General features: G+C 40.6%; 1 protein-coding gene across 11 annotated transcripts in view; it reads left to right on the plus strand.

Annotated features, from left to right (window-relative positions):
- Positions 1–25,596, plus strand: part of PTPRT (protein tyrosine phosphatase receptor type T) — a 560,113-nt gene that overhangs the window by 228,567 nt on the left and 305,950 nt on the right. For all 11 annotated transcript variants that reach the window (XM_089673313.1, XM_089673317.1, XM_089673311.1 and 8 more), the window contains exons 2-3: positions 18,496–18,621; positions 22,700–22,965. In XM_089673313.1, coding sequence (XP_089529439.1) covers positions 18,496–18,621; positions 22,700–22,965 — 392 coding nt within the window. The remainder of the gene's footprint in view (positions 1–18,495; positions 18,622–22,699; positions 22,966–25,596) is intronic.

The following is a 25,596-nucleotide window of genomic DNA, read 5'->3' on the forward strand; positions in this document are numbered from 1 at the left end:
CCTGCTGGAGATACTGAAAAAACAAACAAAATATTTATTTGAAGTGTTTTAGTTACCTGACTAATAAAAAACATATTTTTAACATTTTTTTTTAGCCTTGAGCATGATACAAAAAAAGTAAAAAACTATATACAGAAACAATATGCATTCCTTCTCAAAAACCACACCGTTAGTGGTAATTTCAGCAATAATCCATCCCACCCTGGCACTCTGCTTACAGAATCACTAAAACAGAGATGTGTGTCTGCTCTCAGCATATTGAGCAGATCGATGGACCTTGGATACATATATCTGGAGTCTACCCACTAGTGATATAAAGGAGAAAGGAAAATATTTTCTTAAATATGTTTCCAAGAAAGAAAAGTATAAAATAGAGCAGGGGTATTGAATTAAAATTCACCGAGGTCCAGGCAGTAACATTTTCATGCATCAGAGGTCAGAATCTCATATAGGCATTACTGTCCTCTGCCCCCCTCCATGTTACTGTCCTCAACCAATCCACATTACAGTTCTCACCCTCCACTTTAATGTCCTCCGCCTCCACATACCACAGTCCTTAGCCCCTACATCACTGTGCTCAGTGTCCCCCCATTTTAATGCTGTCAGCTCCCCCATATCACAGCCTCTAGCCCCTCACATTTCAGGCCTCAGCTCCTCCACTTTAACTTTAATGTCTTCAACCCTCCCACACTACTGTCCTCAGTCCCCTCAGCCTCCACATACCACAGTCCTTAGCCCCTACATCACTGTCCTCAGTATCCCCCCCCCATTTTAATGCTGTCAGCTCCCCCATATCACAGCCTCTAGCCCCTCACATTTCAGGCCTCAGCTCCTCCACTTTAACTTTAATGTCTTCAACCCTCCCACACTACTGTCCTCAGTCCCCTCAGCCTCCACATACCACAGTCCTTAGCCCCTACATCACTGTCCTCAGTATCCCCCCCCATTTTAATGCTGTCAGCTCCCCCATATCACAGCCTCTAGCCCCTCACATTTCAGGCCTCAGCTCCTCCACTTTAACTTTAATGTCTTCAACCCTACAGGGAGACTGACAGAGAGTCAAAGGTAGAGGAAAGTGGGAAATTCTAGGGCCATACTTGGCATTGTTATAAGCAATACAAAGGGGTCTGTTAAAAAAATGTTTTGGATTAACATCAGACACATTCATACAAGCTGATCAGATTTTACCTGTATATTCCGTAATAGATTATTTCCCATGATCATCAGCTCTATCTAGTGGCTAAAATGTTGTATATTTTCTCATTGAGGAATTTCAGAAATCTATATTACATTTTGGCCATTAGATGAAGCTGACAATCATAAAAACTGACTTATTACAGAAAAATATGTGGAGAATTCAACCACCCTGGATGAATGTGTGTTACATTTGAACATTACTGTTCTCAGCCCCCCCCCCAACATTACTGTTCTAAGTCCCCCCACATTCAGTCCTCAGACCCCCCCACATTCAGTCCTCGGCCCCTTTTCACACCAGCCCCCCTTCACATGAATGCCCTTAGTCCCTTTAACTTCACCCCCCCCCACTGTCCTACCTTACACAGCCAGTGATTGACAGGCAGTGATTGATTCCTAGGACTGCTCTTCATCCTACCAATCAATCACCTGCTTGTTTACCTCGGGCAGCTCCTGACCTCCATCTAGAACTTTCCTGCCTCCCTCTGTCATCTCTGTGAGGATGACCGCGAGACGGCTAGGGGAAGAAAAGGCTCCTAAATGGCGGGACCAGATGGGACAGTGACTCGGTCCGCATCCGGACCCCGATCCGCCATTTAGTGATGCCTGATATAGAGACTAGCAAACTTACACAACCCTAAAAACAACCTGAAGATATGACTATGTGGGTTTTTGCTTGGGGTTTTGCAACATTTTGACTGCTGACTTCCTAAAGGCTCAGCCGTTGCTGACTTTCAATAACCAGTTTCTTCAGTGCCAGGTCATCCCTTTCTTGCATCCAATCATTCAGTGTTATTTCATCAGACACTTCCCCTATAGGGAGACTGACAGAGAGTCAAAGGTAGAGGAAAGTGGGAAATTCTAGGGCCATACTTGGCATTGGTATAAGCAATACAAAGGGGTCTGTTAAAAAAATGTTTTGGATTAACATCAGACACATTCATACAAGCTGAACAGATTTTACCTGTATATTCCATAATAGATTATTTCCCATGATCATCAGCTCTATCTAGTGGCTAAAATGTTGTATATTTTCTCATTGAGGAATTTCAGAAAACTATATCACATTTTGGCCATTAGATGAAGCTGACAATCATAAAAACTGACTTATTACAGAAAAATATGTGGCGAATTCAACCACCCTGGATGAATGTGTGTTACATTTGTCCAACAAATGTCTCATAAATAGACCCCAAAGGGTTAATATAATTTTATGCACAAGAACTTGCTTACGTGCCAATCTACTGAAATATGTTATGGATTAGAAATATAATCACAGCAGAATCAATGCATATTTCCTGTCCTAGCTGATGTAAAAGTCTCTATATAGGTTTGCCTAATTAGAATGTGTGGAGCAAGCAGGAAACCATAAGCACATAAAGACTGGATTTAGCCTCCTCATTGTAAGCCTGCTGTAGGGGCAGCCGAGTGTGAATAATGCCAAAGTCACAGTATCAACACAAGGATTGCAGGCTGTCAAAAATATATTTTACTCCTCTGTCACATAAAATAAATAATATCCAGAGGACAATGGTGCTCGGAGTCTGGAAAATATATTTTAGCAATATGTAAGGAAAGTATTGTTGATAATAGGCACACCAAGGCTGTATGGATAGTAATCAATAATCAAATGGTCTGTTTATAAGGTTCTTTAGAACTTCCAACATTACATTTGGAAATATTAAAGTAGAATTATATGCAAAACTTTTTTTTTTTCAATTTGAACAGAGTAATGGAAGGTTATAACCACTGTAACACCCTCCAAGTTAGTTAGATAGGGTTTTTTTTTAGACAGAGGCTGAGTAGCAGCAGGGAAGGAGCCAGCCCAGCATAAGGCCTGAAGGCAGCCACCAACCCACTAAGTGAACAGGAGAGGACAGTGTTACTACTCCTACACCCTCTGGGCCAGTTAAGAAGTGGGCAGTCAGGTGTAATACCCAACTGGTTCTCATCTGGGGCTGCTCAGTTGGCAGCTCTTGTGCCCCCTTGTTCAGGAATACCCCCAGGCAGCTCGGTGAAGAGGAGGAATTATTCGGGGTCTGAGGAGGTACACCTAGGAGCCTTTAGTGCTCTCAAAGAAGAGACTGCTGCTGTCTGCATATTTGTACATTGTTGCTAAGGAGTTTTCCTCAAGTTAAGCAGTTACTCAGGCATCCCATATACCCCTAGACCCCATCCAAGTTTTTAGCCCCTTAATAAAATCACAAAACCAAGCTCAAGGACTGTTCTTTGACTCCAGTGTGCAAAGTGTGGGGAATGAGTGTTGCCTGGCTGTACAGACCATAGGGTGACCTAGTTCAAAATCCAGCAACCCCTGAGGGGTAGTATTGCACCCCTATCAGGTTTATTTCCCATATGTGTCCCATTGAAGAGATTTACCTTCACTTTCTGTCCCATAGCCAAAACAGGGAATCTCTGTAAGTTAAGGGAATCCACTGGGGCTCTCTAGGCCACCAGATGCAGTGTCCCCATTGGCAGATTTCCCATCCTTTCCTTTTCTGGGAACAGCCCAAAATGTGGGACTATATTTTACTTTTACATTCAATTATAATGGTAAACAGAACATAGAAAGTACATTTCCCTAACAGACAGCAATGAAGACCTAACAGGTGTTCTAATCCCTCTCTACCAGGGGCAGACTGACAACTCATGGGGACCCCGGGCAATAGGGGATCATGGGGCCCCTGTGTCCTTGTCCATGCTCAAAAAAGCATATAAAAAAGGTACCAGGGGCATTTCATGGGGCCCCCTACTGACCCCTGGCCCTCGGACAGTGCTCGAGTGCTCAAATGGTCAGTCCGCATTGCTCTCTACTCTGTCCCAAACTTACACTTTAAAGCTGATAATTTCACATCAAGATTGAGTTACCAAAGGCAAGTGGGCAATTTACTTTGCAAGGGAAGCTGTACAGTGCAAGGAATTTTACCCCAGAGCTTAATAAATGTAATGGAATTTCACTTTACAAAAAACACCAAATCAAGGAAAAAAAACAGTATTTTTGCTTGCGCATGACTGGATTATGTAAGTCAACAGAGCTTCATCTCATTCACTAAACCCTGAGGAAAATTCCCTTATACAGAGCAATTTCACTTGTAAAGTGAACAGTCTATTTGCCTTTAGTAAATCAACCCCATAGGCTCCATGAAATGGCTACTTGCTCAAAGAAACAAAGAGAGGAGGGGTATTAATTACAAGTTACACATTCCAGAACTCTTTGAATAACGTTTAAATTTGCATTAGCAACCATGTTGTATAGCCCTAAAAAGAACTAAGCCCAAAACTATACAAAGATCATCAAAAATTTACACTGCAAGTTTAATCCAGTGCAACCCTTTGTTTGCCTTTATTTGGCCCGTGGTGCACTATTCCTCAGACTGATATGAAGCACTATTCCCATCACTGACACCAATGATGAGGCACTATTGCTTCCACTGATACTAACAGTGGGGCATAATTCCTCCCATTAGCAACAAAGGCACTGTTCATACCAATGACACCAATGGCAGGTCACTATTCTTCCCAATGACGCCAACAACTAGGCACTATTCCTCCCACTGACACCAATGATGGGGCAGTATTCCTTCCAATAAAACCAACGATGGTACATTAAGCCTTTCACTATTACAAATGATGGGCACTGATCCTCCTCCTAGTGACCACAGGTACTATGTATTTTTTTTACTCCCACTGACCACCAAAGCTGAGGCATTGCTTACTTCCATTGATGCTGGGGCATTTTCTACTTCCACTGGATACAGTCCAGTCCTCCTAAATTCTGAAGGGCAGTAAAATGACTTATTGTTTAGAAAGCTTGGAGATCCCTGGTTTAATAAAACTCTTTGACCTCCCATCCAATCTAAGCCAGAGCAAATGTATCGTTTAGGTATGAGCCTGTGGGTTCTGTCAACATACCTAGGCCTAAAAGAAAACAATCTCCTGCGCTCAAGAAAAGTTTGTTGGCACATGTGTAACCAGATGATTGATTTGGTGACTTCAGATGTTCCAATTGTGACATCGGCTTTGCTTCCCTCCAGCGGGTCTGGGGAACCCAGAGAGATAGCTGCAAAACACAAGGAACAGAGGGCGCACCAGCCTAACGCATTACCTCAACTTTATTATTGTAAAAGAAACATATGTATACTCACAAGTACCATCAGAATAATTGCACATCAATCCACAGTATACTTGGAGCAGCCTCGTCTCCTGAACAAGTTCCAAGCGTAAATAGGAGATCCAAAAGGCTGACGCATTTCGAGAGGATATCCCCTCTACCTCTGAGCCTTAGAGCCAGTGGCTCTGAGGCAGAGGGGATTTCCCTTCAAAACGTGTCAGCCTTTTGGATTGCATATCCGCACTTGGGACTTGTATGTATTCATCTGTTTCTTTTACAATAATAAAGTTATCATTGAGGTAATGCAATTGGCTGGTGCACCCTCTGTTCTTTGTTTATTGCAAACTACCTAGGCCTATTTGATCTTTCATATACAGTTGTGACCAAAATTATTCAACCCCCACTGAAATTGAGTGTTTTGGCCAGTTTGACATTGCTTTTGATCATTCAGTCATCTTGCTTACATTTACATTAAAGAGGCACTTGTAGGTCAGACAAATATAACATAACAGTTATAATGAAATAACCACAAATGTCTTTTCTGTGCTCACAGCATTATCAGTTTTATTCAACCCCCAAGTGACATTCAATCTTAGTACTTAGTACAGCATCCTTTTACAGTTATAACAGCTTTTAAACGTGAAGCATAGCTTGACACAAGTGTCTTGCAGCGATCTACGGGTATCTTCGCCCATTCTTCATGGGCAAAGGCCTCCAGTTCAGTCACATTCTTAGGCTTGCGCACTGCAACTGCTTTCTTTAAGTCCCACCAGAGGTTCTCAATCGGATTTAAGTCTGGTGACTGCGATGGCCACTCCAAAATGTTCCAGCCTTTCCTCTGCAACCATGCTCTAGTGGACTTGGAGGTATGCTTGGGATCATTGTCCTGTTGAAAGGTCCAACGTCTCCCAAGCCTCAGGTGTGTGACGGACTGCATCACGTTTCCATCCAATATCTCCTGGTACTGAAGAGAATTCATGGTACCTTGCACACGCTGAAGCTTCCCTGTACCTGCAGAAGCAAAACAGCCCCAAAGCATGATTGACCCTCCACCATGCTTCACAGTAGGCAAGGTGTTCTTTTCATCATAGGCCTTGTTCTTCCTCCTCCAAACATAGCGTTGATCCATGGGCCCAAACAGTTCTAATTTTGTTTCATCAGTCCACAGAACACTATCCCACAACTTTTGTGGTTTGTCCACATGGCTTTTGGCATACTGCAGTCGACTCTTCTTATTCTTTGGAGACAGCAAGGGGGTACGCCTGGGAGTTCTGGCACGGAGGCCTTCATTACGCAGTGTGCGTCTTATTGTCTGGGCTGAAACTTCTGTACCCACATCTGACAAATCTTTTCTCAGTTCCTCAGCAGTCACACGGGGACTTCTCTCCACTCTACGCTTCAGGTAGCGCACAGCAGTCGAAGTCAGCATCTTCTTTCTGCCACGACCAGGTAGCGTTTCAACAGTGCCCTTTGCCTTGAATTTGCGAATGATGCTTCCTAAGGTGTCTCTTGGTATGTTTAACATCTTTGCAATCTTCTTATAGCCATTGCCCTTCCTGTGAAGAGAAATCACCTCTTCTCTTGTCTTCCTGGACCATTCTCTTGCCTTCACCATGTTTGTAACCACACCAGTAAATGTCTAGAAGGAGCTGAGTATCACAGTCATTTTAAAGCTGCCTAATTGGTGCTTATTATGCTTGATTGCTGCTCGGTGACATCCACAGGTGTTTTCAATACCTGATGGAAAGCACCTGTATGAACCTCTGTTCTTCAGAGTGGTAGTCTTTAAGGGGTTGAATAATTGTGGCAATGAAGAAACCACATAAGAACCATTTACTACTGTATTACATAAACAATTGATGTCATTTTAGTTGCATTTGGGTAGTTACAACGTCCTTGTAGGATTTGATTCTGAATACAATTCCAAATGTACACTATAGTCCCTAAACCCCTTTACAGCATTGGGGGTTGAATAATTTTGGTCACAACTGTAGATATCTGTCCTGTTGCAGAACCCCCTGAGAGTTTAGGAATACTTGGGTTTAGTTGGATATTAATTCCCACACTAGAGAAATAAATATTCTATATTATAGCAACACATGGTAATTAAAATAAAAAATGCACCATAGTTATAGAAGCTTTAATCACATATTCCCTCTGTCTTTGTGGTTTAAAAAGCCATTTTTGGAAATCCGTAATAGGCTTGGATAGGAATTAGCTATTTACATAAATGAGCTCACATGATTAAAGCCATCCCAGGAGGTTGGGCAGCTGGAGCGATAGATCTACCGTCAAAACTTGCTGTACATCATGATTTTGCAAATATTTTATATTACATGACTGCCTGTTGAGACCTTGTCTTCCTTTTGAAGTTCTTCTTCCATATAATTGAACTAACAAATAGTGCGCGTATTAAGTGTTTATATGTCACTGTGTTGACTACAGTTTAAAAAAAAAAATATATAAATATATATTGTTTGATCATGATCGGAAAATTTAAATTGTGCCCGTAAATGTAAAAAAAAACCCCCATATTTAAATCATCAAGCTAAAAACACATGAACGATAGTAAAACTAAACATGATACATCACGTTTGAATATGGCACTTTTCCATGTTACAGCTTACCACCTGGCACTACGTCACAACACATTAAGGTGACATTAGTTGGAAAATACTGGGGCTTCTTAGTTATAAGATGGGGATGCTCGAAAGTCTAAGAGTGGCAATTGGTGGAAGCTCATGAACTGGTAAGAAACCATGTTGGGTTCAGATATACTCATCACTATAAAGAACAGCAGGATGGCCAAGGTGATCAGTCTGCAGGTGGAGAATTTGGGTGGTTATGAATGGGGTATTGAGGGTACTAATGATTCTGGAGGAATTTCAAAAGAGATTATTACAGAGTCTGCCCTATTGGAGACCATTCGATCATACAACCTTGGTATGTTAAAAAGACGTATGTTACTACAGATGGTAGTAAGAGTCTGTTAGAAGAGATTTCTGTTAGAATGCTGTAGTAGGATAGGTTACCATTGCTGCAATCTGATTATGTAGTGCAACTTAAATGCAACTTAGATACTACTTTGAAGTGGTTTGCATACTCTATGGGGCCAAAATCGTGATGGAATTGCATCAAAGTAGCACCGCAACCTTTTCCAAAATCGTGCTGTGCTGAGTTGCATTGATATGAATGGTCACCATTTAAACAATGTGATTTCCATTGTCATGTGATTCTGTGCATCGCATCTGAACTGCACTGTACTGCACACTAGCGTGAACAAAGCCATAGGGAGTCTGCTCTGGGCAACTGCCATGGTCTACAAGCACTAATGTAAGTGGCACAGGAATGGGCACACGGATATGAAAACTGGTGCCATATTAGATGGTGCTTTTAGAATTTATTCATTGCATATAATACAAATAATTGTGTTTTGTATATTTATGGGATAGTCTCAAAGAATGCAGTATGTAACCAAATCTAGTAAGTGGTGCCATGTTACAATGTCAAACTCATGACCATATTTATAGGAACTGAAAGAAAGATCAGCAACCACTCAATACTCATTTTCATTTTTTAACACCCACCATATATATGGCATCCTAAGTCTTGTGGAAAGGTGCAGGGACGGACTGACCATTTGGAAACTCAGGCACTGCCCGAGGGCCCGGGGTCAGTAGGGGTCCCCATGAGATGCTCCTGGTACCTTTTTCATAGGCTTTTTTGAGTTTGGGCAAGGACACAGGGGCCCCATGATCCCCTATTGCCCGGGGGCCCCATGAGTTGTCAGTCCGCCCCTGGAATGGTGTGGAAACTCTAACATGTATCAGTCATTCCTAAACACATATATAGGTGACATAGGTGATAACCTTTGTCTGAATATCCCTGATTACTACATTGTTATTGCCTGTTTGGAATATCTAGCTTATAGACAGTGATTTAAAAATAAAAACTTACAGCTTTAAAAAAATGAAAGGGTATGTAAATCCTAACAGTGAAGGTTTCTTAATTACTCCCTTGTGGTCTGTTTAGTATACCGTTAAATGCAATTTGTTACGATAAGTACAAGAATAGTATCAAGTAATGCCATGGGTCCGATGAGGGACTACCCAGCACCCAAAATTCACAAACAGATAATGGGGTTGATTTACTAAAGGCAAATAGACTGTGCACTTCGCAAGTGCAGGTGCTTAGTAAATGAAATGAAGTTTGCTTTGCAGTGAATGTCCAGTTACATGCAAGGAAAATTTTAAAAAATCATTTTTGTTTGCACGCGATTGGATGATGAAATTCAATAAAGCTTCCCCTTATTTACTAAGCTCTGGAGCAACTGCACTTGCAGAGTTCAATCATGCTTGCAAAGGTGCACAGTCTATTTGCCTTTAGTAAATCGACCCCAATGAATGTCTGCCCAAGCAGATGAAAAATACTAAAGGGACTTTATAGATGCATAATTATTCAAAGACAAAACAAACATACATCGATTAAAAAAATAAAAATTTTATTAACCAATTCAATACCGGGCAATTTTGCACCTTCCTGCCCAGGCCAGTTTTCAGGTTTCAGCGCTCTCACACTTTGAATGACAATTGCGCGGTCATACAACATTGTACCCAAACTAAAATGTTATCATTTTCTTCACACAACTAGAGCTTTCTTTTGGTGGTATTTAATCACCACTGGGGTTTTTATTTTTTGCTAAATTAACAAAAAAAGACCAAAAATTAAAAAAAAAAAAGTTTTTCTTTGTTTCTGTTATAAAAGTTTTCAAATAAATATTTGTTCTTCATAAATTTAGGCCGAGATGTATTCTGCTACATGTCTTTGGTGAAAATAACCCAAATTAGGATGTATTATTTAGTTTGTAGGAAAGTTATAGAGTTCACAAACTATGGTATAGATCTGAAAATTGATCAATCCTGAAGTACTGACGGCCAATCTAATTTCTTGAGGTCCAAGAATGTCAGAACAGTACAGATATCCCCCAAATGACCCCTTTTTGCAAAGTAGACAGTCCGACATACTTCATAAGAGGCATGGCGAGTTTTTTTAAGTCGTATTTTTTTTGTCATAATTTTTCGGAAAATGAAAAAACGAAAAAAAGTTGTTTCACTATTTTTTTTTTACATATTGTCACCAGTGCAGTACAGCGTCATCATATAACTGGCATGGCGGCGATCAGGGACACTGACTGGTGACAGTATGAAAAAAATATATACATATATATATATATATTTTATTTTTTTATTATTTTTTTTTATTACATTTTTTTTCTTTTTTTTAAGATTTTTTTTTCATATTTCACTAATTTCACTATGACCAAAGTAGTACAATGTTACCATAGTAACATTGTACTACTTTGGGGAAGTGATCAATATTTTTTTTTTTTTACACAATTTGCTTATAGCAAAGAATTACTTTGCTATAAGCAAGCATTTACCTGAATGACATCGATTCATTCAGGGTTTTTTTTTTCTTTTTCTTTTTTTTTGTGCTTAGCTGTGATTTGGCCACAGCTAATCATATGACATGTGTATGTGATTAGCTGTGACCATTCACAGCTAGACACTAGTATACAATGGATGGCATGAATGAAGCCACCCATTGTATACAACTGTCACGTGACCTGCTGTGATTGGTCACAGCAGGTCACATGGTACCGGCAACGGGGCCGATACTCAGATCTGTCATCGGCCGTGTCCGAGGTACACGGCCGGTGAGAGGTCGCGCCGCTCTGCAGGAGCGCAATCTGCGCATGTGCGGGAGGACGCCATATGGCGTCCACCCAGAACGCTGATGACATTTGCCGCCCACCATTCGGCCATAGGGCGGGCGGCAAATGGTTAATGTCTATTCAATCTAGCATTCCAGGCTGATTTATACTAAAAGCCAAAAACAAACAGAGTTTAAAACCATTTGCCTATTGTTAGAATGAATAAGACCCCCTATATTAATGGCCCCATCCACAGCATATACATACACATTACTCATGTAGCACCCTCCTTAGGTAGGCGCTAGGGTGTGTTTAGTTAGGTTAGGCATAGCTGTGTTTCTCTGCTTACCAGAGAGGTTGTCAGGTAAATTCAGTGTGGTATTCTGCTTAACAGAGTACTCATGCTGCTGTGGTGTTGTATGAGTTTGTCTGAGTTCTGCCCGCCTTCAGTAAGCCTTCCAGTACATGAGTAGGGACTAGACAAATGAACAGCATGAATATGGATGCAGCCCTGGCCAACTGCAGAAGAAGGCAATCCCATTGCATGCTGGGAGTGATATTTATATTCTGAGAGCACATGGGTTAATTTCTTTCCTGGGAGGGGATTGCACCAGCCAGGCTGGAGGCAGACTGCCTCACCTGGCACTTGCTGCTATGTGGCCTCAGGTGGGTCGACCTGAGGGCCTAAACTTAGAGAGAGTGGCCCTAGTTCTACAGTAAGCAAAAAATAAAAAAAACAGTGGCAATTAAATACCACCAAAAGAAAGCTCTATTTCAGTGAAAAAAATGATAAAAATGGCTACAATGTTGTATGACCGCACAATTGTCATTCAAAGTGCAACAGCACTGATAGCTGAAAATTGGCCTGGGCAGGAAGGGGATAAAAGTGCCCGTTAGGCATATGTGTGCAAAAACAGCAAAAATGGCTCTGGCAGCAAAAGGGTTAAATGTCCCAAAGATTTATTTTGGTTTGTCTATACATCTTTTTGGGGATGTGGTGCCTAGTTATATACCTCTCAGCCTTTCTTTTTGTACTGCAAAATTTCGCATCAAAATTCTTTTTTGCCCAAATGACTCCGCTCATCCTTTCTCTATAACAGAAATAGAAGACATGGAATTTGTTTGGTTGTTTTGAGTAAGGTTCCCATTTTTATTGACAACACCCCTTCTAAAGAAACCACGCTATTGAAATTGTGTGTTTGACAATGGCTGTAATATTTTTTTTTAAAGGCCCTGCCTGGCCTGGAGCAGACGAGGTATGGGGTATTCAGGGCAGTCACTAATTTGTACATCTTGTGCTGTACCTAGTCTCAGATGGCAGCAACTCATATTGTGTTCGTGAAACTCCAGTTTAAACCCCGAGGTAAATTGTCTGACAAACCTCTGGGGAGGCTGCAAAACACAGGAATTCGATGAGGCTGCATTTCATTTGGATGAAAGACGATGTAGCAGACAGAACTTCTATGAAGAAAGACGTGCTTAAAGTCTCCCATAACATATCTTCTTGTGAGGTGAATGATTTTTCTACATGGCCCAGAACTATGATAAATGGCGTGCAGTCCCTGAATTACTGGACACATTTTGGCTATCTTCTAAGAATGTGAGTCACTATAGATTCTACTGCAATAGATTGATTTTTCAAATATTTATAGGGCAGCCTAATACTGCGAGTAAATATATACGAGGGGCGTTCAAACTGGGATTTTTGAGTTTATATAATAAAAAAACTAATTTTAAAGAGTGGAAACTACATTTATTTTTCGACATACTCCCCTGCTACATTTATACACTTATACCAGTATTTAACTAATGCCTGGAAAGCTTTGGCATAGAAAGATTTGTCAGTACGCCTGAAATATCCTAGGACAGCCTGCTTCACTTTGTCATCAATGTGTTCACCTTTCCCACAGAAAGATTCGTCTCTTGTACAATTTCACGATAGGTTATATGTTGATTATCCAGGGTCAGGCGCAGGGGCGGACTGACAACTCATGGGGCCCCCGGGCAATAGGGGATCATGGGGCCCCTGTGTCTTTGCCCAAACTCAAAAAGGCCTATGAAAAAGGTACCAGAGGCATCTCCTGGGGCCCCCTACTGACCCCGGGCCTTCAGGCAGTGCCCAAGTTTCCAAATGGTCAATCCCCCCTGTGTGGAGCAATACAAAGCAGCCTGTTCGTGCTGATAGGGGAGAGATCTGTATTGTTTACCTACAGACCTCTCCCGTCAGCTCCACCGACAGTCACTGAGTCTCGGCTGAAAATGTATTTTGGGTTGTTCTTTGGTGGTAGGTTATGGTAGGAACCAGGGGTGGACTGACAACTCATGGGGCCCCCGGGCAATAGGGGATCATGGGGCCCCTGTGTCCTTGCCCAAACTCAAAAAAGCCTATGAAAAAGGTACCAAGGGCATCTCATGGGGCCCCCTACTGACCCCGGGCCCTCGGACAGTGCCCGATTTTCCAAATGGTCAGTCCGCCCCTGGTCAGGCGTTCCATGTGCTGAATGTTCAAAGGAATGACTGCTGTGGGCTGGGAACCACCTCATCTGGGATTGTCACTGACGGACATATGGCCATCTTTGAAATGTTTACACAATTCAAATATCTAACTGCGGCTGAGCATCTCATCACCGTACTGTGCTGGAAGTCTTTAGATATCTGCAGATTTTTCTCCTTCATTCACAAGAAACTTCATCATCAAACTCTGTTCCATGCACACAATAACACTGTTGTCTGCCATCTTGATTAACGGTCTCTAGACTGGCCCATGACATGTGTGCCGCCTATCAGTAATAGGACACACTTGCCACTTACTACTGCGTGTAGTACCGCCACCCCAGCATTCCTTTTTATACCTGGAAAATGAAAAGTACCAGTTTGAACGCCCCTCATATATATAATTTTATGAATATGATTACTAATATTGCTATTATAAAAGATTTATTTAGCCCTAACAGTTTGCGCAGCACTTTACAAGCTTAGGACAGACAGTACAGTTACAATACAATTGAATACAAGAGGAATCAGAGGTCCCTGCTCATTACAGCTTACAATCTAGAAGGAAAGGTCAAGTGATACAAAAGGTAATAACTGTGGGGGATGAGCTGATGGAGAAAGTAAAAGTTCAATAGTTAGGTAGTTAGTTCTAGTTAGAACTAAAGACAAGAGCTTTCAGGGATTGCCTAAACGTGGATAGAAAAGGAGATAATTGGAGAGACTGGAGTAAGGAATTTGAGAGGATGAGAGAGGCTCTGGAGAAGTCCTGGAGGCAAGCATGGGGAGGAGGTGATTGGGGAGCTAGAGAGCAGGAGGTCTTGGGAGGACCAAAGAGAACAGTTTGGTTGGTATTTTTAGACAGGATTAAAGATGTAGCTGGAGGCAGAGTTGTGGATGGCTTTGCAGGTGGTGTTAGTTTTTTCAAATTTAATTGTTGGGTGAGCAAAAGCCAATGAAGGATTTGGCAGAGAGGGGTAGCAGGCAATGAGCAGTTAGTAGGGTGAATAAGCCTGGCAGCAGCGTTTATGAAAATGTCAAGGTAAGCCGATGAGGAGGGATCTGCAATATTATATATAATTTTACAATATATATATATATACGGTATATTATAATATAAATTAATGTATATGTACATTATATCACCTATACCCATAGTTTACAAATATGTAACAATCTGTCAATGGGGATGAATAGTCTAGTTTCAATAAGTACATACTGTATGTTGAGTTATTATTGCAGAATAATAACTTGCATAACAGCAAATAGAGATTTGTATATAAGCCACAATGGCTCAATGCTATTACACTTCAAGAGCAAAAAAAAATTGAGGTACTGGACTCAGATTTACTCATCAAATATGTATTTATGTATTATATTTATTCATTTATCATAAGTAATGCAATTCGGACATCAAATAGATGATAATAGCAGCTTTAGTTTTTTGGGGTTTTTGTTATATACTGTAATATTTATTTTCTTATAAATAATACACAAAACAAACATATACAATACATTAATAAAGAATTCAAAAAGTACATAAAGAACAAAGACAACACTCATATTCTAACACAGACTATAATATGTTAACCCAGGGGTGGACTGACAACTCATGGGGCCCCCGGGCAATAGGGGATCATGGGGCCCCTGTGTCCTTGCCCAAACTCAAAAAAACCCATGAAAAAGGTACCAGGGGCATCTCATGGGGCCCCCTACTGACTCCGGGCCCTCGGGCAGTGCACGAATTTCCAAATGGTCAGTCCGCCCCTGTGTTAGCCCATATATCATTGTAAAAATCATCCAAAAAAAACAAGCAATAAAGCAGGGCTTTATGATCTATCCTTCACAGAATATACAAGGGGGCTAACATGGTCTCTATGATAACAACACTGTGAAGCTAAGCTTCAGCTCCACAACTTTTGTTAGCTTGACTTTGACCACTAAAAAAACTGAAAGCAGGGGGGTCAATTCCACCAGGTGGGTGCCACCTGACTTTAGAAGCCCAATGGAGATAAGAATCAAGGTCCAGGTGATCATATCCAATGTCCATATAGCTATATTCTTGACTATGAAGTGACAATAGATAAACAAGCAGGAGCCAAAGCATTTAGGGGGTCAAAGAATCCCCCTTCATCAGAGCTATAACAAAAATCTAGGTTTGCACTGCTACCATTTTTTATTGACAAGTACAAGTACTGATACTTGTGCTCAAGTACTCACCGATACCGGCTTACCCATACCCCTTATGGTGCGATTTGAGCCCATACAAAATGAATGGGCTTGAATTCCGATTACCGATACCTTTGCGGTGCAATTTTAGCCCATACAAAATGAATGGGCTCAAACCCCACTGCAAAGAATCGCATGTGATTTGAACAAGAATGTGGTGCGATTCCTGTCCGAATCACATGTGGTTTCCCTGCGGGTGCAGTGCATTTGGAAGTGCGATTTAATCCATACAAGTTTAATGACGCAAATCACGCTGCAAATTGTACCACACCCGCAGGGAAACCACATATGATTCAGACATGAATCGCACTGGATTCCTGTTCAAATCACATGCAATTCTTTGCAGTGTGCTTTGAGCCCATTGATTTTGTATGGGCTCAAATTGCATCGCAAAGGTTTAGTGTCGGCACTGATATCGATATCGGTTTTGATGCAACCCTACAAAAATTCAGAAATGGATATACAATGGATATTTTTTAATAGAGTTGAGAATACACAAAATAAACACAAAAAATATATTCAACCTTCTGATTGCACTGAGAACCTTCCAGATTCAACCTTAGGTGAGACTGGGTTCATTCCCAAGATTCTACTCAGATAGTAGGTAGCCACATTCTAAAAACATTGCAGAACAGAACTCACCTTTACCACATTCTGTGAACTGTTGAAGGTTCCTCATAATTTAGTAGGTTTTAAACTTTTCAAAAATTTGTTCGGAGTTGATAAACACCACTTGGGTGAAGGTTCACCTACTGAAGATAGACTTGCAAGTCGGAGGGTCGGTTGACTTATACAGTTTTAATGTTCTGCCTTACAAAATCATTTTTTTTAGACTTGTGGAATTTAAATACAGAGTGTCTTTGTCCCAAGGTATGTCATCCCAGCCTGGCCAATCAAGATGGCCCCAAATCTGGAAGCTGGGGACAAGATGTAGGAGCTTGTGATCATTGTATTGCTGTAGAGGAGGGGTGTGTTGGAGAGGTTTAGCTCTGCTTTAACATGTATTCATGAGCTGATCTTTCTTACATTTTTATCTTAAAAAAAATGAAGAGACCATACATTCCTTTTAAGGATGTGCAATATATACTGCCATGGCAAAGTATAGTACAGATAGCAACGCTTCACTCATACTTGGCATTAATTTCCTGCACCATATTGAAGCAGTCTGGAGATGTGCTTTCTGCTTATTTCCCTGTATGTGGATTATGCGATTTCTCCTTCCTCCATTTAACATAAGACTCTCAGCCTCCTCTTCCCAGCGCTGTGTGCCTTCACTTTATTGCCTCTGTCTGTTTATCACATTTATTTTGCTCATAATTCTTAGCAGTTTGTGAGCTCTGTGGCTTTTTCGTCAGGTCACTTTCTTTCTCTGCTGAATGTGCAGAAATTTCTCCATGGCCTAATTTCTCTACTTTATCTCAATTTAAGTGGTACTTTTTTAGCAGTAATCTTTCACTCCAAATGTTTTTTTTTCCTGTCAGCCTCATTACATGGCTCTGAGCATTTGTTCCAGTGTTGATCTTCTGCATCCTCAGCATCCTCTCACCTAGATCTGGCCATACATGCAGTGGGGGGCTTATAAATGTCATACAATAGAAAGAGGGACATGTCATAAAAAATGGAGGAAGGTTAGACATTGAAAACTGTAGTTTTATTTTCTAACTCACACTAATAAAAATGTCAGTTGCAGTCTCCATATTTCAGGAAATACTTCACATTTTCCACCACGGGGGCTGCACTTTTTTTTAAAAAGAACCTGCAATAATATTAATATGGGAATTGCCATCAGCGACTTCTTTTAAAGATGACAGCCAAGCAAACAGCTAAATAAACATGTGAAATGCATACATGGAAACTGTTTTAGTACAGTTTCAGATGGGTGGCCAGGGGGTGAAAATAATGGGCAAGTGAGCCAAGCATTTATGTCCTCCTGGCTACCCACCTTAACTGTCCCAATACCAGAAGTGGATGAGGCTATACAGATATGGTGGCCTGGATGCTTTGCTTTGAGGCCGTGGCATTTGCAATTAGAGGTGCAAAGTTTGACAGGCTGTATCGCCTGTCAGACTTACCCTCTAAGTTTAATGGGGCTGCGCCACAACTGGGTGCAGTGCTGTGGTACTGCAGCATTATAGAGTTAAATTTTAGGCATTATAACGACTCCTTACCACCTGTTCAAACCTGAACGTGGATTATTCTTCAGAGGGCACTCCACTTTATTGCAAATATTTTTTTATTTACGTCTATCCAATTCTGAGTTTTACACAGCTCTTCCCCACAGCATAGCCCTGTCTATGACTGGACAGTGAAAGGAGAAGCAGCAGACCGATGAATACAGGAAGTGAAATGAGGATAGGTAATGAAGTGAAATCTCCCCCACTAGACATAGACAACAAAAAAATGACTGTCTGGAGTTTTCAACCCTTTCCTGATGTATCCAACTCTTGGTCAGAAACACTCTCTTTCATTCTCTGCAAAAAAGTCTGTATAAGGACACATGTGATGAGGGGTGTGGCTGTTACTGTTATGTTTTCTCTAAAAAGGTATTTAAAGGCATTTCAAGCCTTGGACAAGTATAAATTGGTCACAGATTATAACATCCAGGGTTAAAGGACTAGAAAGAAAGAAAGAAAGACTGAATTTGGTTTAAGCTTAAAGAATAACTCGTGTTGCAATTATATTTTTTTCAAAGTGTCCCAACTTTGGTATTTGGGTTGGCTTGGAGATCTTTAATGAGGAATATCATTTTCTTTCACAGGTGGCTGCACCTTTGAAGAACATTACAACAGCTGTGGGTACAGTGTGGCTCTGGGTACCAATGGATTTACCTGGGAGCAAGTGAACACATGGGAAAAACCTCCACTCGACTCCACTGTGCCTACAGGTAACTTGTGCTTATCAAAGCTCAACATGCCACTTATTTGAAGTGTAACTAAAATGTATTTATTTTAAGCTTTGGGTAGAGTTTGGAAGGAATGGAGCCTCTGTCAGGATTTTGTTTCTGTCTATGACCCCAATGTAGAGATTTGCTCCCTGTATATGTTCTGGACACTGCTGTCTTTGGAACAGAAAGTGAGCAAATATTCTTCATTAAATACATCTGAGAGGGATTTAACTACTCCCTGTTTTTTTCTACACCTAAAACAGGTTTGGCCTTAAAAAATTGTTTATCATGAGTAGCAATTGTAGATATCATAATTTATTGGTGATAGCCATGCATCTTGGAAGATCATTAAAAGTTCACATGAATGTTATAATTGCTAAATTACATTAATACATAAGATGTTAGCAAGTAATTATAGTGGAAGGCAAGTCAACCCCTAACTATGCTTAAATCTACTCCCACCCCCATTCTAAGCCTATTCTATTTACCCTGTAAATGGAAAGATGCCTAAACTTGCCTCTTCTAAAGTTGCTCTGGCCCAGCACCATTTTCAGTGTAGAGGAGAGAACGCCAACAAGGGCTCCAGAGCCTGGGCGATGACATCACCCATAGGCTTAATACGGGGCATCCCATTTCAGCTGTCCCTGCTCTACACCAAAGCTGATGCTGGGACCTGATCATATGACCGGACCGGAGTGACTTCATAATAGATAAATTTAGGCATCTTTCCTTTTACAGGGTGGACAGAATAGGCTTAGAATGGGGGTGGGAGTAGATTTACGTATTAAGCTTCGTAGGGTTTGACTTGCCTTCCACTTTAATGACATTTAATCAGATCTGATTACGTCTTTCCAATATTTCAAAATAATAAAAATTTGCTATGACCCATGCATTAGTTTGGAGAGATTCATAACTTTAATAACTATACAATTCCTTCTCACTTTCACCACATCAAATGCAACCCATAAGCAACTAGTTGCCTTAGAAATGTCACTGTTGTACCCAGCCTTTATCTCTGAATATCCAATGTGCTTATGATAGTCTTTGTGCTTACATTCTCTACTTTTACAACTACTCTAAATACTATTTGTTTATCAGAACCCTGGTTCACATGTATTGCTACACAATTTACCATGGGATTTTGTGCCCAACTGGTCCCATGCTTCCCCATCCTAGGTTTTGGTAAAGGCCATGTTGGCCGATGATGTTTGCCAGGTTGCAGAATAGCTATCAATCCCCCTTCCCTCTACCACTCTTTTCCTTTCTTTTTGTCTTTTATCCTCTTCCTACTGTCCCTCACCCCCCATTCTAGGCCAGACACACTTAACTGGTTAATATATAACAAAACCCATTCCCACTGACTTACTAACTTGTTTTTATTTTCACATTTATTACATTAAAAAAAAGTTATCCCTGAAATCTATTTGGCCTTACTGTAATATTCCTAAAATGCTTACCTAAAGGCATTAATTCAAATAGATGATGGCCAGGATCAGAAGAATCATTCACTATTCTCTCTGCTCTGCAGAGGCAACAAGACTGATACATTTCAGTTAAAGATTTAAGTTCACAGCCCACAATCTTCTGTGCAGTACGGACAACCCTCTGAAGAGCACCCTTATCAGCCATTGAGCAGCTTGAGCACCACACTGAAATACAGTACCCCAGTACATTCTCGATGGTTAGCCGATAGAAGAACTCTAGTAATTTCTTCTCTGGGCCACTTTTCCAGAGTAATCTCAGAAAATATAGGCATTGCCGAGATTTTTTAATAACTGCCTTCATGTTTGTTGACCATGAGAGATTTTCAGAAATATAAATGCCAAGGAACTTAAAAGCAAAAACCCTCTCTGCACATTCATCGTTTAAAACAAGTGGAGCTAAGGCAGCCTTATTTTTCCTAAAATCTATAATAGGGTCTTTCATCTTCCTAGTATTCAGGATCAAATTGTTTTCTGCACACCACAAGACTATCATATTAACCTCTTCTCTGTAAGACTCTATATACATATAAAAGAATGAACTCACCTGAAAAAAGGGTCAAACTATTTTGCTACCTATGATCTTTACATATTGATCTTGCTTGCCTCAAAGAAATACACTTAGCATTATCCTTTTCCCACAAGTCTTCCAATTGAACACTAGCATACTATCACAAAACATAGAGGGGTTATTACAGCTTTGACTAAAAAATATTCCATGCATGTGCCATAAACAAAGTAGTAAGGATTTATTTAGATGATATTTATACACAGTAAGGGGCCAGTAAGTGATTCCCCATCCACGCATTCAAGGTGGATGGGGGAATCAGCACTTTTTTTTCTTTCAACCTGCTGTTTGAACACAAACATTTATAATATATGGCCTGCCTGAGAACTTGAAACCTGGGGACTAGCAACATGGAAAATACATCATCAGTAGCATCCCATATAATTCTGTCTTGATAGGTCTTGATTTATTGGTAGGTCTAGATAGGTCTTGATTTAAAGCTGAATTTCAGGCAATCGGGTAAATACTCATAATGAGATTTTTATTTCTGTTCATCCATACCTGAGATTTACACAATCTTGCCAGACAGCACAGCCAGTAACTTGACTGTCTTTTATTACTGCCTCTACCTCTCCCATTTGGACTACTGCTGTATAAGGCTTTTACTAGGCTAATCCCAATCAGATTCAGGTTCTTAAACTACTTGCTTTGCTAGTTTAAAAACATTACTTGTAATCAAACAAATTTATTAATTTTGTAATTATTAATTAATTAATTTTACACCTGCCTGAAGATTAGCTTTAAAGAGGTACATCAGGTAAGCTAGAAAATACAAAAGGGTACTTGGTAACATTAGCATTTACAATAGAGTAAAACGTTTAATTAAATCTTAAGTTAAGTTTTAAGTTTTAAAACCTTAAAGTATAACTAAATCCAGGAACAAATGTAATGTGTTTCAGCTTACCAGTCCTTAGATATAGATGGCCGCGTTCATTTTCTTTTTTCCAAGCTAAAAACTATTTCTGTAAGTACAGAAAATATTTCTTGATCTTGCCAGAAAAAAAGTCCAAGAGCTGCAACAAAGACAACAAAATCGTATCTGCCCTATGTACTGTAAACAACTAATGTAATCAACCACAATGTAATGGAGAAACGCTATTGCCAAAAGTATTGGGACGCCTACCTTTACACGCACATGAACTTTAATGGCATCTCGGTCTTAGTCCGTAGGGTTCAATACTGAGTTGGCCCACCCTTTGCAGCTATAACAGCTTCAGCTCTACTGGGAAGGCTGTCCACAATACTTAGGAGTGTGTCTAAGGTAATGTTTGACCAGTGGCGACTTCTGTGCATGGTGCGTTTAATCATGCGCTGACCCTGCTCTGTCATTTTACGTGTCCTACCAGTTCTTGGTAGTTGCTGTTGTTCCCAGTTGCTTTCACTTTGTTAAAATACCACTAACAGTTGACCATGGATAATTTAGTAGAAAGGAAATTTCACGGATGGACTTATTGCACAGGTGGCAACCTACCATGGTGCCACGCTTGAATTTATTGAGCTCCTGAGAGCAACCCATTCTTTCACAAATGTTTGTATAAGCAGTCTGCATGCCTAGGGGCTTGATTTTATACACCTGTGGCCATGGAGGTGATTGGAACACCTGAATTCAAAGATTTGGAGGGCTGGCCCAATACGTTTGGCAATAGAGTGTAGTCCAGCCTGGGTGACAGCAACCATAGCTCCCTCCATAGATAACGTGGAGTGAGTAAGCATAGCCAAACAGAGACAGGAGGTATGTTGTTTGCAGGATCACTAGGTGACAACAAAGAGAAAAAAAACCCAAAAAACTACTGCATCCATTACATCTAAGGACTGGTAAGCTGCGATATATTACATCTTTGTTTTGGGTTAAGACATGTTTTAAAGAAAGCCAGCTTTATTAGAAAAAGAGGTCAGCAAGGATAGCTTGTGTATTTCCCTCAGTACAGGCCTCCGTAGAAAACTGCAAGCTGTCTACATCATCATTTTCTTTTTTGTGTTCTCTACTGTTTGCTTTAAATTTACACCAAATTTCTTATATTCCATCCAGGATCGTTCATGCTGGTCAACAGCTCAGGGTTTGCCACCGGGCAGAAGGCGCACCTTCTCCTCCCTGTACTTAAAGAGAATGACACTCACTGTATCGACTTCCATTACCACATGTCTGGCCGGAGCAGCCCTGGGACTCTGAATGTCTATGTGAAAGTGAATGGTGGACCCCAAGGGAACCCAGTGTGGAATGTATCAGGGGTGGTAACAGAAGGCTGGGTGAAAGCAGAACTGGCAATCAGCACCTTTTGGCCAAACTCTTACCAGGTAAGAGACACAGCAGGCACCACACTTGGAACTGTAGGAAAGGGGGAGTTCCAAGCTGTATCTCCATTGTGCCAAAGGGGCAGGGGGACATGGAGGCCTTGACCATTGTAAAAATACTCATAGTGTACCTGTAGTGATGTAGGAGTGGGCAGTGGAACCAGAGTGTGCAAACATTTAGTGCTCCTGGAAGTATTGGATGCAGAAGATCCTTCAGCAAGCTTTTAGGGGGAGTTCCAAGCTATTTTCTCTATTGTGCCAAAGGGGCAGGAGACCTTGAGGTCATGACCATTGTAACTATACTCTTAGTTTACCTGTAGTGATGTAGGGGCAGCCAGTGGAATAACACTCTGCAGGCATCTGGTGCTCTTGAAAGTTTTAATGCAGAAGATCCTTCAACATGCTTTTAGAGCATGTAATTCTTTTTTCCTACAGGCTTTTTTTGTTTTTAAAATAGTCAATTTAAAGACTCCTAGTTATGGAGGGGTTAATAGGGTTCACCTGATACGAAGATAGCTTGATAAAAAAAAAATCAAAAAATTGATTGAATGAAGAGTCTTGTTTCATCAGGGAGATATAATGTCTCTCATAGCCCTGGAAGATATAAGCAGATACCATGGTGACATTTTCTGATGGGTTGTGCAATTTGCTCTTTTACACATATGCTCGGCTCTGGCATTTGCACAGCAGTACATCACATGGGCTCTGCTCCTGACAAGAACACCAACGTAATTACTGTTGCACATGAAGTGATCTACCTATTTCCTATTGACTTTTAGCAAATGGGGATGTTCTTTTCTATTATACATTTCATGACACACAAACTAATGAACCTGCTGCATTAAAGAGCAACTCTTCTTTCAAGGAAATAAAAAAAAAAAAAACAACCCTCTCAATATAAAATGTATACAAGATTCTAGCAAACATCATTTCAAATTATTACCTACTTCTATTATATTTAAAGTGTTGCTAAACCCACACCAGTAAAATTAGCATGCTTGTTATACTCACTGAGCAACCTAAGAGGTTAATCCTCTGTATTGTGTAAAAAGGCTGTTTGATCCTTTCTTCTCTGCTCTTCCTCTTGTTGAAATTACCACCTGATACAGACTGAATCCGTAGTCACAAACACATGCTCAGTTTGGTGTGTATTGCTGGAGAGGGTTTTTTTTTCTTTGGAGAGTGCATGTGATCAGCACAAGACCAATTAGTGCTGTCCAGCAGAAGTCAGGGGTTTCACAACCTCCTAAAGCAGAAAGAAAACTCCTTCTACAAGCTTTAGCCAGTGCTCGGTTGAAGTCACAAGACTGCTCTAACTGCTGATGAAAAAAGGTATTTAGCAGTTTATATTTACTAAAATAATTGCATTTCCATGTCCTGTGTACTGTAGGAGACCAGATATAGTGAATGCAGGGTCTTGGGTTAAGTAACACTTTAAAGGGGTTAAGTGAAAGGGGCTGTCTGCTATAAACACATGACTGGTTGGTCTGAGCATTGTAATAAGAAAAACTGCAAAACTGCATCCTTGGCATTCCTGTAGCTACCTTGGTTCATGGCATAAAACCTAAAGATAGCGCTCAGGATGCCTAAAATTTGACATCTTGCAATATGCAGACTTTGGGAAATGTAAGCCAGCTGCACTAAATTGCGCTTTGTCCCAATTTCCTGAAAAGCTTTAGTTGCCCATTCAGTGCTCTTGATGTTCAACTAGAAAGAAATCAAGAAAAAAAAGGAAAATAAAGGAAAAAAATATTTTTAAGTTTAAAAAAATTGAGAAGCCTCTGTAGCCCTTAGGAGACAGCCAATTACACCCTTCCAAGCCATAAAAAAATTGACTTTTCATTGACTTCAATGCATTTCATGAAAATATAGATTTTTTTTTGCAATATCCCAATTTTCTCCAAAATATTGGTATAACAAGAGCTCTTAATTTTGCTGATCCCTACTCAAGACAGGTTATCTTTAAAGGCAAAGACAACCATGCAGTTAAATGCACAGTTAAAGGTGAACTCCAGGTATGGTCTGTATTGCATGCTTACATTGTTCCAACTTGGCACAATGTAAGATTGCATATCTCATACTTTGTGGACCACTGTGGAGGCTGACCATTACCATAGTAGTTGAAGCACTGCTACCTTGATAACTGGGATCTTCTGGGCCTTGTGCCAAGCATCTACCTCTCTGTACACTGACCACAGGGGGTCAACCGTTCAGCATTGCTGCTGTTTATAGATTGCCTTGTATTTTTTTCAAAGAATACAAGAAGTTCTCTAACTGAACTAGGTGGCGATCTTGATGTTACCACCCCTTGTCTCCACCTCATTCAGTCAGAGAATGCATTGTATTCATTCATCTTTACTGTTACCTGCCAAATGATTTGTAATCCTGTCCAGCCATCTTGTGGTTTAGATATATTTGTCACATTGAACTGCCAGACAGCTGACATGGGTAGTTTCTAATGAAGCAATTGATCTTCCTGAATAAACAATTGATCTTCACTTACTCATTAGGTATTGAATTAGCACCTCTGTCCAGTGAGCAAGGAGGTACCAGAGAAAGTACCAATGCCAATCCAAGAGTAGCAGAGAGATCTTACTGGCAACCAGATGTGTGTGTATTACAAGAATGACTGGA

This window comes from Staurois parvus, unplaced genomic scaffold (genome assembly GCF_062004578.1).
Source record: "Staurois parvus isolate SC_StPar_1 unplaced genomic scaffold, SC_StPar_1.0 ptg000137l, whole genome shotgun sequence".
Lineage (NCBI taxonomy): Eukaryota > Metazoa > Chordata > Amphibia > Anura > Ranidae > Staurois > Staurois parvus.